The 16,058-nt window shown below is 47.5% G+C and overlaps 1 protein-coding gene across 4 annotated transcripts in view; it reads right to left on the reverse strand.

Moving 5' to 3' along the window:
* Nucleotides 1–404: 404 nt before the first annotated feature.
* ZNF236 (zinc finger protein 236) overlaps nucleotides 405–16,058 on the reverse strand; it is a 104,044-nt gene continuing 88,390 nt past the window's right edge. For all 4 annotated transcript variants that reach the window (XM_038525743.1, XM_038525745.1, XM_038525746.1 and 1 more), the window contains 5 exons: nucleotides 10,148–10,279; nucleotides 7,864–8,061; nucleotides 5,904–6,033; nucleotides 3,672–3,848; nucleotides 405–2,914 (listed from right to left, as the gene is read on the reverse strand). In XM_038525743.1, the coding sequence (XP_038381671.1) occupies nucleotides 2,790–2,914; nucleotides 3,672–3,848; nucleotides 5,904–6,033; nucleotides 7,864–8,061; nucleotides 10,148–10,279 (762 nt within the window). In that variant the 3' untranslated portion in view covers nucleotides 405–2,789. The remainder of the gene's footprint in view (nucleotides 2,915–3,671; nucleotides 3,849–5,903; nucleotides 6,034–7,863; nucleotides 8,062–10,147; nucleotides 10,280–16,058) is intronic.

The following is a 16,058-nucleotide window of genomic DNA, read 5'->3' on the forward strand; positions in this document are numbered from 1 at the left end:
TTCTCCAGTGGACGGAGTCCCACACCTCTAGAACCCCCGCCACCTCAACATTGCAAGCACTCTACCCTCGTTTTAAGTTTAGTAGGTGTGCAAAGGCAGCTCATCCTCTCAGCTCACTACAAAAGTGTAAGACAGTCGAGAACCTTGGAGCTGTACTCAAGATGCCCAGGGATCACTCCCAAGGGCCCATCACTCCCTGAGCACACACACAGAAGACGCCTGCCACTGACCCATGTCCTGACTTCAGACAGACCCTGCAAGGGTAAGTTTTCATCGTCTGGACATCACAGAGGCAAAGGAAAATATCATTAGAAGTTCTGCTCGGTTAAAAAATTATCTGAACTTGAAATTAGTTCATGTGCCAAATTATTATATGGTAAACATTTTTAAAAGAAAAAAATTAATCACACTTCCTAACTTCATTTTTTATTTATTATTATTCCAAAGCAGATATGCTAGGATGAGATAGTTCTAAAAATACAGTTATCTATTCTCAAAACCCTGGTTATGCAGGAGGCTAGAAATCTCGTCAGAAGACATTTATCAACCATTAAAATATAAAGATCAACCTGTATGCCACCAAAGGTTCAAGTGAAATTATGTCTTTACAAAACCTCATATTTTCAAGGAATGTTTTGCAAAGAAGCAGCTTTTTATAATTAGGAAGTAAATAAAAATAATATATTAATGTCTTGCGTTTGCCTACTAATAGTTAATAAATTGAGAAAACTCATAAAATGAATCATTGATCTTTTTTCTTTTTCTTTGACGAAAATAAAGGTAGGCTTTAGATTCACCTGGTAAGGCCTTAAGCAGGCAGTTCACCAATACAGTTCACTGAACTATGCTTTCTGTACAATTAGTAATTAAATAAACCCCTTTTAGAGACTGTCCTGAGAGATGACATTTAATGCTACAACCAAAATAAATAACCTAGCAAAAACAAAATTTTTTAAATTCCAATAATTTCAACTTTGGAGATATCTGTTCACCAAAATTAATCAACATTTCTAAAATATTTTAATACAAAATTATAAAAGAAAAGTGCATTAAAAGCAGAATCTTTAAAACTCTGGCACAATTACAATTATTCGGAATATATGGACTATAGCCAGGTAGGTACACACTGACATTCCAGGAAAACCTCAAGATATATAATAAGTCCAGTATCACAAGAATAAGTGAAATAAGGCTTTTTTTTCCTTAAAAAAATATACAATACACAAAGCAGTTTGGAAAAAAAAAGTAATATTATTTAACAGTTTTCTGACTTAAATATTTTCACATAACAAAAGTTTTTATATCACCATCAATATTACTTATGTACAGATGCCAAAAGTGAACAACAAAAAAATCAAAAGATGCCCTTTGAAAAAATAACAGTGAAAATGTCTTTCTTCAGGAATCTGAAATGAGCTCCTCTCTTAATATACAAAGTCCATACAATATTTATAATAAAACTGCTCTCTTCTGAAACCAGGGAGGCCATGAGACAAAATAAAGGCAATTATTTTTCAGGAAAAAAAAAAAAAAGCAAAACAACCCCACCTTTATGTTACAATGAAAAAGATACCCATTTATTAATATAATGAATACAATACTGATCTGAAGTGCTCGCGGGGAGGTAAAAACTCTGATGCTCACTCTGTAATCGGGACTAGTGCTTCTATTTACAAAATATACTGTTCAGCCACACAGAGGCCCATATATCTGTATATGTACATATGTATTTATATATAGAACATATAAATAATTGTGAAGGAGAAATTCACATGAAGTAAAGAACCTTCTGTCTTTGGAATGCTGTAGGAGCAACGCACACTCTGCCCGGCCCGGGCTGGGATTTGGTTTGGGACGTGTTCCATGTGGCACCATTGATGACAGTAAAGAGTTCCCTGAAATCAACCACACACCTGCCTCTGCATGAAGAGAGAATCGTGGGGCTCGGACGGAAACACTGCTTGCTTACCGGGTGGACGGGGCCACGGGTCCCCACTGTGTCCTCAGCGCTAGGACACAGTTCTGCTCTTTCCTGCTCACGATGTATGGCTTGTGCTTTCTGCAACCATCTCACCCGTGGACCTGCATCTGGATTTACGAAGCAAGTGCGGCCCTCCACCCCCATTCCATGGGGACCGTTTCATCCTCATGTGTGTCTGGTTTACAGCCCCCCCATTATGCCCCGATGCTGCATTCTTGTAGCTAATGGTTCAAGAATCGTAATGCAGAGAGAACTGGTCCAGCCATCTCTCCAGGTATTATATTAACTTATGGTAGACTAGAAAGAGTCAATTTCTAATTTCAAAATGCACAGAGAAAAGACATGGAAAACACTTCCCTGTGTGTTTTAACGTTTTTCTGAACTTCATGCACCTATTTTATGTTTGTTTTATAAGCTATGCTTCTTAGAACAGAAAGCATGAAGGAGAACCTACCTTACTTTTTCCATGTTAATGTTGGTCTTTGCTAATACAAAGAGGTCACACTATAGTGATAGTAAGATCCAGTTATTTCTTTTGTAACTAGATGTACTGGCCACCAACGAGACGGTAGGACTGCTGTAGTACCTGAGTTCAATGATTTGTAGACAAGTGACAACACGTGTTCACACTGCTCCCAGTTCTTTCCTATCAGTCTCTGAAAGACAATGATTCTTTAGATACTTTTATAGCTAAAAAACTAGTGTGGTTAACATTTTAACACTTGAAGCTTCAAGACAGAAATTCCGAGCGCTCCATTCTTCGCAACATCTAATTTCAGAAACAGCCTTGAGGGCAGGATGGGCCGCGTCAGAACACATTGGCCAGCGCTTGCCACTCGCTAGCGGACTCCTGCACCACCTCCTCCAGATGGAGGGTCCGGCTCAGCTCCTCAGCTCCGTGCTCCTGCTGCACCACGGGCTCCTGCAGATTTCCTGCAGCACAGACAAACATCAGGCAGAGTCTCAAACACTCAGCAGCACATGGGTATTCACGTTTAAATAAAGACAATCTAAATCGCAACCAAAAATTTCTAAATTGATTTGCTTTCCATCCCCAAGGGAAAAAGAATAACTTGAGATGCAGGTTAATAGTGTCGGTAGCAATTCCTGCTTTTTGAACATGAATAGACGCTGCCCTTGTAGCGGGGAACTCCTGCTTACAGCAGCACGAGGTCAGCGATAAGCGATTAATTAAGAGTGACAGCCAGACAACACACACAAAACCTAGCAGTATGCAGAGGTGAAGGAATAAACATCCCCTCCCATGAGAACCACCACCACCACCACCACCACCACTACCACCGGTCCCTCCCAGGCTCACGTCACTTGCAGACCACACTGTCCCAAAAACTAGGGAGTCATGCATACAGCAGCGGCTCCACCTGTGACCCCCACCAGCACCCAGTGCTGCCTGGATGAGGCAAGGGGCCTCCCCTGCCCTTTCCCACATGGACAGCGGCATCCCGAGATGCTGGGTGGGACATGGGAACCCCGCTCGGCCAGCAACAGTGCTGAGTGGGTGCCGTACCTGCCCTTTGAGCGTTGGGATGCACCGGCTCCACCGTCACCCAGAGCCAGCCCTTGTCCCAAGACCCTGCGGAGGGGCTGCACCACAGCCCACTCCTAGCACTTGCTCCACTGCCACGACCACCTGAAGGCCTGACCCCCGGCTGCACGGCGCACAGCTTACCGGTGTAGCTGTGTGCCCGCTTCATGTGGAGCTTCATGTTGCTCTTCTGGGTGAAGCCCATGATGCAGTAGTCACACTTGTAGGGCCGCTCCCCTGTGTGCTTCTTCATGTGCACCTGCAGGGCACTCTTCTGGTTGAAGGCTTTCTCACAGAGCGTGCAGTGGAATGGCCGCTCTCCTGGGGGTGGGTGGGGGCGGCACTCAGTGTCAGCACAGACCCAGAGCCCTGAGGGACGCACATGAGGTCACCGTCCTTCCATCCCTCCCACTGCTAACTCATGAGTTTCTAGCAAATCTGCCCCATGGTGAGACATAGAATAAAACCTTAATCCACAGCTACCGGAACTCCCAGAAATAAAAGTAGAGCCCCTATGCTTAAAATAGTGTTCCTAAAACACGTTGGGCAGTAAAGCAAACCCACACCAAGTACACGAGAATGTCATATCTACCTAATCACAAGTAATTTATCCAATATTTTCTAAAATGTCATTTTAATTCCTTTGATGTTGATACAGAAGCCCAAGAATGGAAGGGATGTTGCCCCTTGACTCCTGCCAGAAGCCCCACTCATCTCCCTGCTGCACACTCCCGGGCCTGCATTCTCTGACTTCCCCACACACTTGTCCCCTACCAAGTCCCCCTGGGCCCAGAAGGTTCTTTCCTGTTGACTCTGGACGGCTGCCGCCTGGCCAGGCACCTGCTCCCTTTTCCCATGTGGCTTCCCCAGACATGTCCACATGAAGCCCCATGTGGTTGCCCTGAGGACACCTGCTGTGCATCTTCCCCAGGTAAACCCCCTGTCACTCTGTCTGTCCCTCCATCCAGTGGCCAAGACACAGGAGGGCTTCCCACTGTCCCCCAAGGTGGCCCCGACACGTCCTGCCCCAATCCCAGGGCATGAGCACATGATAACAGCACGCCTGCACCTGTGTTCCTGTGCCTGGAGGACAAGGATGTCATAGATGTGGTTATGGCCACTGGTCAGAGAACCTGGGCTGAGTCACAGGGAGACTTTCAGAGCAGAGGGTCCTGTGGCTAAAGGCAGAAAGGGAGCTGCAGGGACCAAAGGCTGTGCAGGGGTCTTTGCAGGCTTGAAGGCGGCATGCACACAGAGGGGGTGCATCCCGGCCAGCGGCAAGCAGGGCCCAGAGCCATCTGCCATCTACGGGCTTCTCTAAACCTTCGGAGCGCCTAGCTTGTTCTAAGGGCAAACAGGAGTTTCTATCCCTTAAATCTGAGTAAATACATCAGAAGTACAGCATCGTTATCTTTCACTCAAAAGCTATTTGCCAAACACCTGGTTGGTGCTGGGTCTATGCTGACAATACAAGGAGGCCCGTGGGCCAGCCAGGGGCACTGGGGTCACAGAGGCCTCCTGGGGAAGGGGTCCAAGCTGACACCTGCAGGTGAGTCAGAGACGGCCAGGCCAAGGGAGATGGGGCCGAGGGGCCCAGCAGAGAGGATGCTCAGTGAGCAGAATCAGGACTCCAGAAGGCAGGCAGGTGTGAGACCCTGAGGGTCCCCAAGGCTGGCCGCCGCAGGGCAAGGGCCCACTGTGCAGCAGTGGGCGTGACGGCTCAGAGGACACCAGGGTCCCACCCCCAGGTGCTCAGACAGGAATCCGAGGGTCCATCTGCCAACCTCCCGCGGTTTCCGGCTGGCTCTGTGGACATGCAGGGCTGCTGGCTGGAGCGGAGGCAGGTCCCGCAGTGGGTCCTGAGGTGAGAGGCCACCACAGAGCCACAGAATGGGGTTGGGACAGTGGTGTCTCCACGTGAGCTGCAGTACGCCTTGAAGGGTGGCAGGCGTGGAGGGTGCAAGTGAGTTGTCAGGGAGCCGGACCAAGGGCAGATGGGTAAAGAGTTTAGGTCTTGGTGATCTTGGTTTGACAACACAACAGACCTGGGCAGGGTGGTGACAAGATGTAATAGGAGAAGAGGGACTGGTGTTCCCACAGTAGGAGGAGCTGGAAGTGGGGGGGACCCCGATACAGGCAAGGTCCCCAGAAGCCACGGCAGCCCTTGCCTAATGGTTCTACTGCCCACGGTCACCAAGGACACTGCAAAATCTTTTACTTGAAAAGTCAACATGATAAATTGATGAAAAATTAGGGGAAAAAACAGAATCTTGACGCTGGCTTTATAAATAACATATGACATCGTAAAATACGTTTTCTCACCAGCCCACCTCTGCTGCCAAGACCTGGACCTGGGAGCACACAGCTCACGGTTACCTGTGTGGATGCGGCTGTGCCGCTCCAGCTGGCTTGGCTTGGCGAACGCCTTTTCGCAGGTGTCACATTTAAACACTCTTGGCTTCTGGGAGCTCAATGAGGGGCCAGCTTGATGTGTCTGCATATGCTCCTGTTGAAGACCACACACAAAAGGAAGAAATACTCACGACCGTGGCAGAGCTCTGCAGACTCGCAACAGAGCTGCGACCATGGGAACCCCGGTGAGCAGTACAGTTGCTGAGGACCATGTGGGATGAGCATCCTCAGGGATTTAGTCGTGGGCGTGGGGCCCCTCACAACCCCGGGTACCAGCTGTGCGGCTCCCTCCCTCATTGCCAACGACCTTGATGGCTTTAGGAACACGGTCAGCTATCTGGTGGGAGGGTCATCAACTGAGTCTGTCTGGGTGCTTCTCATGACGAGACTGGGCTCTGGGCTGAGGCAGGTAAAGTGCTATTTCCATCCACCCGTGCGGACCGACCTCCAGCACAGGGCGCAGGCTGCACTCCAGGTGGTTCTAAGGTGGCCGCGGTCTCTCCGGCCCCCTCATACACCCTCCACAAGGAGGAGGAGATGACTCCGGGGCTCATAGCTAAGGAAGGGACGCCCCTGATGGCAGCGTCCACACAGACTGTCGGTCCTCGCTTCCTTACTTACTAATTTCTGCACTCAGTCACACTTCCATCGGGAAGGACTCAATGGTATTTATTTTGTACTGTGGGTTATAATGCAACACCACTTAATACATCTTCCTGCTGGAATTTTTCCAGCTCTGGCCATAGGGAGCTTTTCCTGTCGAGGGCTCTCGTGTGCCTTGGACGTGTCCCCGTCACTGCGAGTGGCACGGACTACCTACTTATCTCCTGACACAACTTCACCTCAGGATGTTCGTGGAGAAGTTATGCCTCATAGATAGAAATATATATTATTAAAAACATCTTTAAAATTTTTCTTTAATCATACAGCCTCTTTGAAAGGTTTCATGCTCTATTAGACAGTATTATCATAGCTATCATCTCAGCCCTCTCCACTGTGAGGGAAGCACTGTGAGGGAAGTGCTAAGCACTTTATATTCCTCAAAATAACCATAAAATCTAAGTATTAATGTCTTCATTTTACAAATTATAAAACTGAAGATGTGCAGGTTACGTGACCCAGCCAACGTCACAGAGATTCTAAGTATTAGGGTCAGATTCAGACAGGGACCAGGCAGGGGAAGCCACACACACATCTCCCTTTGCAAGATTTTGCTTCAGTTTGTTTAGAAAACAAACAAGGCATCCTCTTTTCAGAAAACATGGCAGAGAAAGAGGGGAGGCGCAGAAACTGGACACACATCAGGAGGGCAGAAGTCTAGGTGCTGTTGTACAGGAAGGCGGGGATCCATCATGGGCTACTTAATGGTCAGATGATGACAATTTTGGTTACAAGGCGCACTGGCTGGGGAGCCTTGGGGCCGCCTCCACCAAGCAGGCCACCTGACCACCCTGGAACTCACTTCCCAGGCCCTTCCTCTTCCCCCTCCCTAATGTGTGCACGTCCCGGAGTTCATCTGGCCACTCTCACAGCATGCAGACCTCTGCACCCTGTCTCAAGGGGGTGCTGACCCAGCTGGTGCGGTGTCCCCAGGCCCCTGTGGGAAGTCCTGCCAAGTGTGGGCCCCAGGGCAAGGGGCATTCCTGCTTCCCCCCAGCCTGGCCCGTAGGTATTTTCACCATCTGCCACTCTGAGGGTGTAAGTCACATGGGACACGCGTCAGAACCGCACATAAACATAACTGCTCACCTGTACACCCAGCAGACCTGTTAAAACTAAAATCTCACTGACTTCCTCCAAACCACAGAAAAATCTGTTACTCTTTCCCTTCTGTGAGCATGACTCAGGACTTCTAACAGATCACACACCCTCCAGTGAAGGTCTCTAACCCTGGAGCCCACTGCCAGGCCAGAGTAGAGCTTACCTTGAGGTGCGTGGCACGCTTGAAGGCCTTCCTGCACACAGGACACACATGGATGCGCTCGCGGCCATGCACCTCCTTGCTGTGGTGCAGCAGCAGGGCTGCCGATGCAAATGTGCGGCCGCACTCCAAGCACTGGTGCAGCCGGCCCTCCTTCTCAGGTGGCCCTCCTGGTGCCAGGCTGGCCGATACATCAGTTACCTGCAGCAGGTTGGAAAGCCCGGACTTTACTCAGTGGCTGCGGTTTGCAAAGGGACAAATGACAAGATGACAGAGACACACCATGCAGGTGCACCCGGCCCATGGCACTTTCATCCCAGGAAAGGCCAGCGGGGTGGGGGCAACAGCCTCGGATCAGATGGGCAGACCCGGCTCTGGCATTACTATCCTGGCTGCTCCAGCCCTGTGTCCTCATCTGATAAACAGTCATTGCTGACACCACCTCCCTTTTGGGGCTGGGGTGGGGCTCCAGGAGCTGATGGATACCGGGTGCTGAGAGCGATACCCGGCTCACAGCATGCACTAAGTGCGGTGGGTAGTAGGTTAGCTTAGACAAAAGTAAAGGACATGACCCCCAAAATGCTACTGCTATGGATGAAGATCGTTTCTCAGCAAACTGCGGTATAAGTCATACTTAGCAGAAGGTGTGTTACTTCTTGATTGCATGAAAGCATTTCCCCAAACTTTGAATCACAACCAATTACATTTTCAAATCATTTTAATGGGATGCCATTAACACCCTGAAAACAAATAAAGCAGGAGTTTGTGACTGAGCTTTTACAAATAGGAGTCTAGTTTTGCAGATAAAAACTTGTACATGATAACTTAATGAAAGAAAATTATAAATAGTTATAATGAAAATTGATGGGATTTGTCAACATTTTTAACCTAGTTTATTAAGTACTTTCTCATAATTTTATGATATATAGAAAGGGATAAAACTTAAGAATATTTAATAAAAGATTTCTACAAAGTGCTCTAAGATCATTAACATATGCTATAATAATAAAAAAAGGAATTTAATAAAAAAAGGAATAAAACCAAAAAGCTCAGAAGCACAAAAGTGACGCAGTCATGTCATATGCCATGAAGTGGGTATTATTCTGTGATGCTTGTGTCAGGTATAGTGTGTCTACATGTGAGGGTCTGTGTGTACAAAGCCAAGAAACCACAAACACATGAAACTATGTGTTCAGTTCAGCATGTAAAATATATTTCTTGTGAGTCAAAAGAAAGTCTGAAAGGCACAGGAACAAATGCATCAGGCTGCTCAATAACTGCAGGTGTAAACCACGTGATTAAAGCAGGCAACACACAGCCAGGCGCATGGGCTAAAGCCGGAGGCCGGGGCTAGGGCTCTCCAGGGGTGCTCGCAGCGCCCCCAGCAGCTACCCTGATGGAACGCCGTCCAGCAGCTGCCCTGATGGAACGCCGTGAACGCTCGGTGCCTGTGTCCCTCCGCTGTGCCCGCAAGTCCACCAGCTTGCTCCGAGTCCTCTAGGCACTGCCGGGGCTGAGGGTCCCTGAGCCAAGTGTGCTAAAGTGACACAACTGACCTTCCGCTGGATGAGCTTCGGCTGGAGGAGACTCCCTGTGCTGATCTCATTTCTTTATAAAGAAGGAGGCCTCATCCCATGGAAAGACCAGTGAGTAATTTCCCTGAAACTCATTTGCTCAAACTGCACAGAACATAGGACCGCTCAGAGTCAGTAACTACTTACTATCTGTAATTTACCGCTAACTCTGAAAAGCTTTAAGGAAGAAGTTTTTAGACTCTTCTATATTTACAACTATCATTTACTAAATGTTCTAAACCCTCAAAACATGCACCTTAAGGAAAAAGGTAGTCAAATGACAAACAGGCCACACACACACACATGCGTGTATATGAAAAATGTACAACCAGACCTAGAAGAATCAGCAGAGGTATTACAAGAAAACCCTCAAAAAGAACTAAACGCAAATCAAAGGCCACATGAAGTCTGATCAGCAGGCAAACAGAAGGAGACACTAGTAACTTTAAAACTAGCCTCACACATGACTGGTTTCTATATCTTATTTTGTGGCATGAAAACCTCATCGCAGCAAACCACAAACCGTGGACTGTCAGTGTCGGTATCCACCATTGGACACGGGCTGTCCCCAGGCCCAGTGCAGCTCAAGACCTACTCTTCACCCCCACTGGGCCAGAGATGCCCTCCAGGGGTGGTCCCCAGCTCCCTGAGCCCTCCCTCAACCCATGTTCCCTAAACCCGCAAACGAGTGTGAATGCACGTGCACAGCATACCTGGTAGGCGATTTCCTCACACGCAGCAGCGGAGGGCTGTGGAGTGTGGCTCACCAAGATGACCTGCGGCGAACCTGCTCCCCCCTGGCCTGAGAGCGAGGGGTCGGTGAGTAAGGCTGGGAACTGCTGGCCCTGCAAAGACAGACTGCTTCAGAAGGCGTAACGTTATCAAACCCAGTGGTGACCTCAGTTACCACTTGTGGTGCAGTTACTGTGGACAGTGGGCAGGTCCTCAGGGAAGTTCACCACAGAAGCACCCCGTGACCCAGCATGGCATCCCCAGGCACCTGCTCCAGACACATGAAACCCAGACACATGAAAATGCTCAAAAATAATATCCCCTCCAACGCTCGCGCTCTTCACAGTGGCTGCAGAGGGGGAAACAACCCAAATATCCATTAGCTGGTGAGGGATGTGCAAAGTGAGGCACGTCTGTGTGGCGGAACACTATTCAGTTGAAGGAAAGCACTGGTGTACGGCACGAGCCACAGCACGGATGAGCTCGACGACAGGATGCCAAGTGAGGCGGGCTGGCCACAGACCACATGCTGTGGGCTTCCACGGATGTGAAATGCTCAGGACAGGCGGGTCTACAGACACAGGGTGGCTGTCAGGGGCCTGGGGCTGAGGGACGGACCACTAACCACTCACGGTGCCACGTGTCCTTTAAGGGTGAGGAAATGTTCCAAAACTAGATGTGCTCACGGGTGCACAGCTCTGTAAATAGACTAAAGACCATTAAATTGTATACTTTCAATAAACGGGTGGCCACTATGGTAGGTACAGTATATCTCAACAAAGTTGTAAATGTACATACAAAGAACACTTACTTGTTCAAAAACGCACACTCAGTTTTGCTATGCATACAAACTACTTTGAGTCTTACTCCCACTCCAGCCTACCGTATCTCACTACTGACCATGAATCTGAGACAAAAAGGGAGAATGAAAGAGTGGGGGGTGGGCCAGGGGCATGCACACAGGGACAGCTGGGCCGACCACAGGCCTCAATGCCAAGCCACACAAACTCAGTACCCATACAATGTGTACTGCAAGCCAGCGCACTTTACACGTGATCAGAACACGCACGTGAAACACAAAGATGTGAAGGGCCAACATCAACACACAGGTAGGGAGGCAAGGACAGCAAGGATGCTTTGGTCATAAGGCACATGGCCCATATCACTGGTGCCCCTGGCTGAGAGAGCGGGTGTTCCTCGCGTCTTCGGGGCATGCTGAGCTCGATGGGGCAGATAAGCCTGGAAGAGGTGCAGGACTGAGAAGTATTTAAAGAATTTCAGGTCCACTTCTCATGGGAAAGATACTGTGGTACGCAGACAGGGACAGAGAGGCCATGGGATGGAACACAGGGCACAATATACATTTACAAGGACAGTATCGTGGATTCTAGAGAAAAAGAGCCTTTTTTTTTTTTAAAGATTTATTTATTCATGAGATACATAAAGAGAGAGAAGCAGAGACACAGGCAGAGGGAGAAGCAGGCTCCACGCAGGAAGTCTGACGCAGGACTCGATCCCGAATCCCGGGATCAGGCCCTGAGCAGACGCTCAACCGCTGAGCCACCCAGGCGTCCTGAGAAAAAGAGCTTCTTAAATTGATTTGAATTCTCTGCTTTTTATAGGCAGTTTTAAAAAAAAGTGAAGTGATATTTTAAGGTATCTCCTTAAATTTTTTTACACGGAATTTGGGCAAGTTCCTATCTATATCAACAAAGCTTCATGTCCGCCATCCCCTCACATAGGGGAGTTAGCTGCATAGCGCTACCTTCAAACACCAGTCACTGTACTCTTCTGCACTCTTGCTTTTGCCACCACTCTTACCAGACTACACAATTTTGGAAAATTGTGCCAATCAAAAATAATAAATTTGCACTTTCTAATTAATCAGACAAATATGCCTGGCTGCTGGCCAGAAATTCTGGTGCATGTAGGAACCAGTGTTGGCTTAATACACTTACATGTTCTCAAAGGAAAGCTAAGACCTCTGAGACTGTGAGCTTACACAGGTTTATTGGAGGAAAAGACAAGTTACAGAAGTAAGGAATAGATTAGCAACTGTCAGGGGAAGGGGCAGTAGGTAGTAACATGAGGGACCTCGAGGGATGGAATGTTCTGGGTCTTGACTATAACTACGACAATACCTGGTTGTGATATTGTATCTACAGTTTTGCAAGATGCTACCACCTGGGGAAGCTGGGTAAAGGGTACCCAAGATCTGTCTGCATCATTTCTTAATACTCACTGTAAATCAATAATTATCTCAAATAAAAAGTTTAATTTTAAAAACTCCCAATATAATGTAATCTACTGGCTTATTATTGGTGTTTCAATTGCTAACATTAAGTATTCTTCACACATACACCTGATTTAAAAATCAAGTGTCTAGTAAAATAAATGCTCAACAATTAGCCACACTCACAGAAGTGGTGACCTGAATCTCAAAGTCCTTTATTTTCGGTTCGTGTTATTACTTGCACTGTTATTTACCTCTTTGCTGTATTTGGTTTACACTGAGATGGGAGCGGCAGGAATTCTCTGAGCCCTGGCAGAGTAAAACAGGCCCCAATGACCAGCTGCACCAGAATCACCGAAGGCGGGCAAGCACTAGCAGATTCCAGCCGCACCCACCGCTGCTGAACCAACCTTGCAGGAGGAACCTGGGTATTGTGATGTGCAACCTGGTTTGGGAAATGCTGAGAAAACATCGCCAAGGGCTCCCATCCAGACGGACGAGGCTCGGCATGACAGCCGACCTGATTCCCTACCACATCCCTGTAAGTTGACCTCACTCACTGTGCCCATGTTCTCATCTCGCCAGGATCTGCTCTCAGCAACTCATCATTTCCATGCCCCAGACAACTCCGACTGAACTCAAATTCACACTGTGCCTCTGTGAGAACATCCAGACACTGAGAACCAGCCAGCCTGCACCGGGCACCACAGGAAGGCAGCATGAAGGCTTTGGAAGCCGGGGCCAGGACACCTCCAGTCACTACAGACACGACAGTGACTGCAGAACTGCCCGCTTTTCACACGGAGCATCTTTAATCACAGCTGCCATGGTCACATGCTGATGTCTTATTGAGACCCAAAAAAACACATTTACCTGCCTAACTAGTAAGTTTTAAATGTTTTGTACCAGGTCAATAAAGTTAGAAAAAAACAACAAACCTACAAGAATTCATATAAAATAGAATGTGCTTCAAGGATGAGTCAGTTACTTCTTTTTGTTTTCAGAACAAGAACTGAAAAATCACTTTGCTTTCTTGAATAGATTTTTAAGTGCACACATTTCCTTATAAAATCGTCACATTTAGTAGCCTGATTCCCACCCCCGCCACCAACAGTCCAAAATTTGGAAAGAAAAACTCATTTCAAGTTTGTAGTTGAAAAAGAAATCTCTACAATTCATCAATTTTTCTTTTAATAGTTTCCCTAGTAAAGATACTACAAAGTTACCTTTAAAAAAAAAAAATTAGACCACCTCTTTTTGTTCTTCCCACCCTCTTCTCTCATGGACCTTATAAAGAAACAAAAAAGAAAAAAGAAAAAGAAAAATGATACACAATAAATGGATAGTACTTTCATGTGTTTTTAACATCTACAGTTCATGTCTCTGCAGTTTCCCAGGGAGGGCCTGACTTTCCACGTGCAGACACGGGGGATTGGCTGACGCATCTGCACATTGTTCTCACTTCACTTCCTCACTGAATTCAAGAAGCACATGTTGTGAATGGTTTGAAGGGACTACTGGTAAACCATGGATGTTTGCCTCTTAGTGACCGACTCTTGCCTGTAATGAACAACCATTTCTAGAACAGTTCATTTCTCATAACTGCCTTGGATTTCCAGCTCACACTTTTATGATCATGAACAATCCTAACAGTTTACATATTTATAAACATTTCCATATATGTTCATTAACCTTTTGACAATAAAATGATGGTTCTTTTGTGCAATAAATCACTATGTTTAGAAAAATAGCCCTCATAAAGCTAAGACAGGGTTGATCTGGTTTTTTTTAACTTTTCAGGGTATGAAGTCATTGTGAGTCCAATTAAAGTCCAGCAGCTAACAGAAGAGATTCAAATGAACCTATAGAATTTCAACTGCAGATTTTTTATACTATTGTTTTATACAATGTGTGCTAATTAATCAATTTGGGTTTAATTTTTTTAACTGATAATTTTTTTAAATTTTTACTTATTTATGTCAGAGAGAGAGAGAGAGAGAGAGAGAGAGAGAGGCAGAGACATAGGCAGAGGAAGAAGCAGGCTCCATGCACCGGGAGCCCGATGTGGGATTCGATCCCGGGTCTCCAGGATCGCGCCCTGGGCCAAAGGCAGGCGCCAAACCGCTGCGCCACCCAGGGATCCCCATTAACTGATAATTTTTGAAAAGTAAACCAGAGATTATGTATCAGTGAGGTTGCCCACAGACATGCAGGAGGAAGCCGCTGTTCATCTGCAGCAATGGTGCTCCCAACCTTGGGCACACCTCATCTGTAGCAATGGTGCTCCCCGACCCCAGCCACACCTCATCTGCAGCAATAGTGCCCCCCAACCTTGGGCACACCTCATCTGCAGCAACGGTGCCCCCCGACCTTGGGCACACTTCATCTGCAGCAATGGTGCTCCCGACACCGGCCACACCTCATCTGCAGCCAACGGTGCCCCCGGACCTCGGGCACACCTCAGTGCCACCCTTTGCTGCTACTCTCAGACCCAGCTGGCCCAGACAGCAGGGCTGGGGCAAGAGAGAAGGGAGAGCTGACCTGCAGCACACCCCACCACGGTCTGCCATGGCCTGGTACATGGAAATGGTGCGGCCTGCGATCTATGCTGGGGGTGAGCCAGGAGAAAGGGGCGGGGGCTGTTGTGTATACAGCACAGACTCCTCTAAGCCACTACGGAAACGTGGATGTGGTGCTAACGTAGCAGGGACCACAGAGGGTTTTAGCCAGAGGAGTAGCACATATACACGTGCTTTTTATTAATTCTGGCACCAGGCCAGATCCCATCCCCACCTGTGCATTCACTCTGCATAGGCAGCCTTACTTCGTCCTAGCACTAACATTGTCATATCCAACACTTTAATCTGATGCCCGGTACAGAAACTTCTCAATGCAGCAACGCCCTCCTTGGCCCCAATCCCTGCACTCTGTGTGAGAGGCTGCAGGGAGCCAGCCTGGGAGCAGGACCGGGGGCCCAACAGCCACCCTGTGCACGAGCAAAGACATCCTCAGAAAATATTTGCATTATTTAAAAATGTAACCTAGAAGAACGAAGAACTCCTCACTGAACTTCACTGCAATTATAATAATAATTCTTGGGGACGCCTGGGTGGCTCAGTCAGTTAAGCATCTGTCTTGGGCTCAGGTCATGATCCCTGGGTCCTGGGATCCAATCCTGAATCGGGCTCCCTGCTCCACGGGGAACTTCTCCCTCTCCCACTCCCCCTGCTGTGCTCTCTTTCCAATACTTTCAAATAAGTAAATAAAATCTTAAAAAAAAAAATTCTCAAAGTGATATAATTTAACAAACAGAAAATAAACTCATAACCATAGAAATAAATGCCTCTCTGGCTTTTTCTGATCAATCCTGACCCCACTCTGCAAAGTTATTCCAAGCATTAAAGTTGTATTTTAAATGATTTTTACCTCACAACTACTCCTGTAACTACTATAGTTAAAACTGTACTGTGAGAAACCAGCCATGGCCCTGACTGCCAACGAATATACGCAACAGGGCAGGAGCCACGTCCTCACATGTGCCTGCACCTGCCAGTACTGGTCAGCGGCAAGGTGGCACCACACTTATTTATGGCTTTGCCCGGCAACTGGAATATAAGGTTATGTATGACCATCATCGATACTAGAATCACAGGTAGGAA

Source organism: Canis lupus, chromosome 1 (genome assembly GCF_011100685.1).
Source record: "Canis lupus familiaris isolate Mischka breed German Shepherd chromosome 1, alternate assembly UU_Cfam_GSD_1.0, whole genome shotgun sequence".
In the NCBI taxonomy this organism is placed as follows: domain Eukaryota; kingdom Metazoa; phylum Chordata; class Mammalia; order Carnivora; family Canidae; genus Canis; species Canis lupus.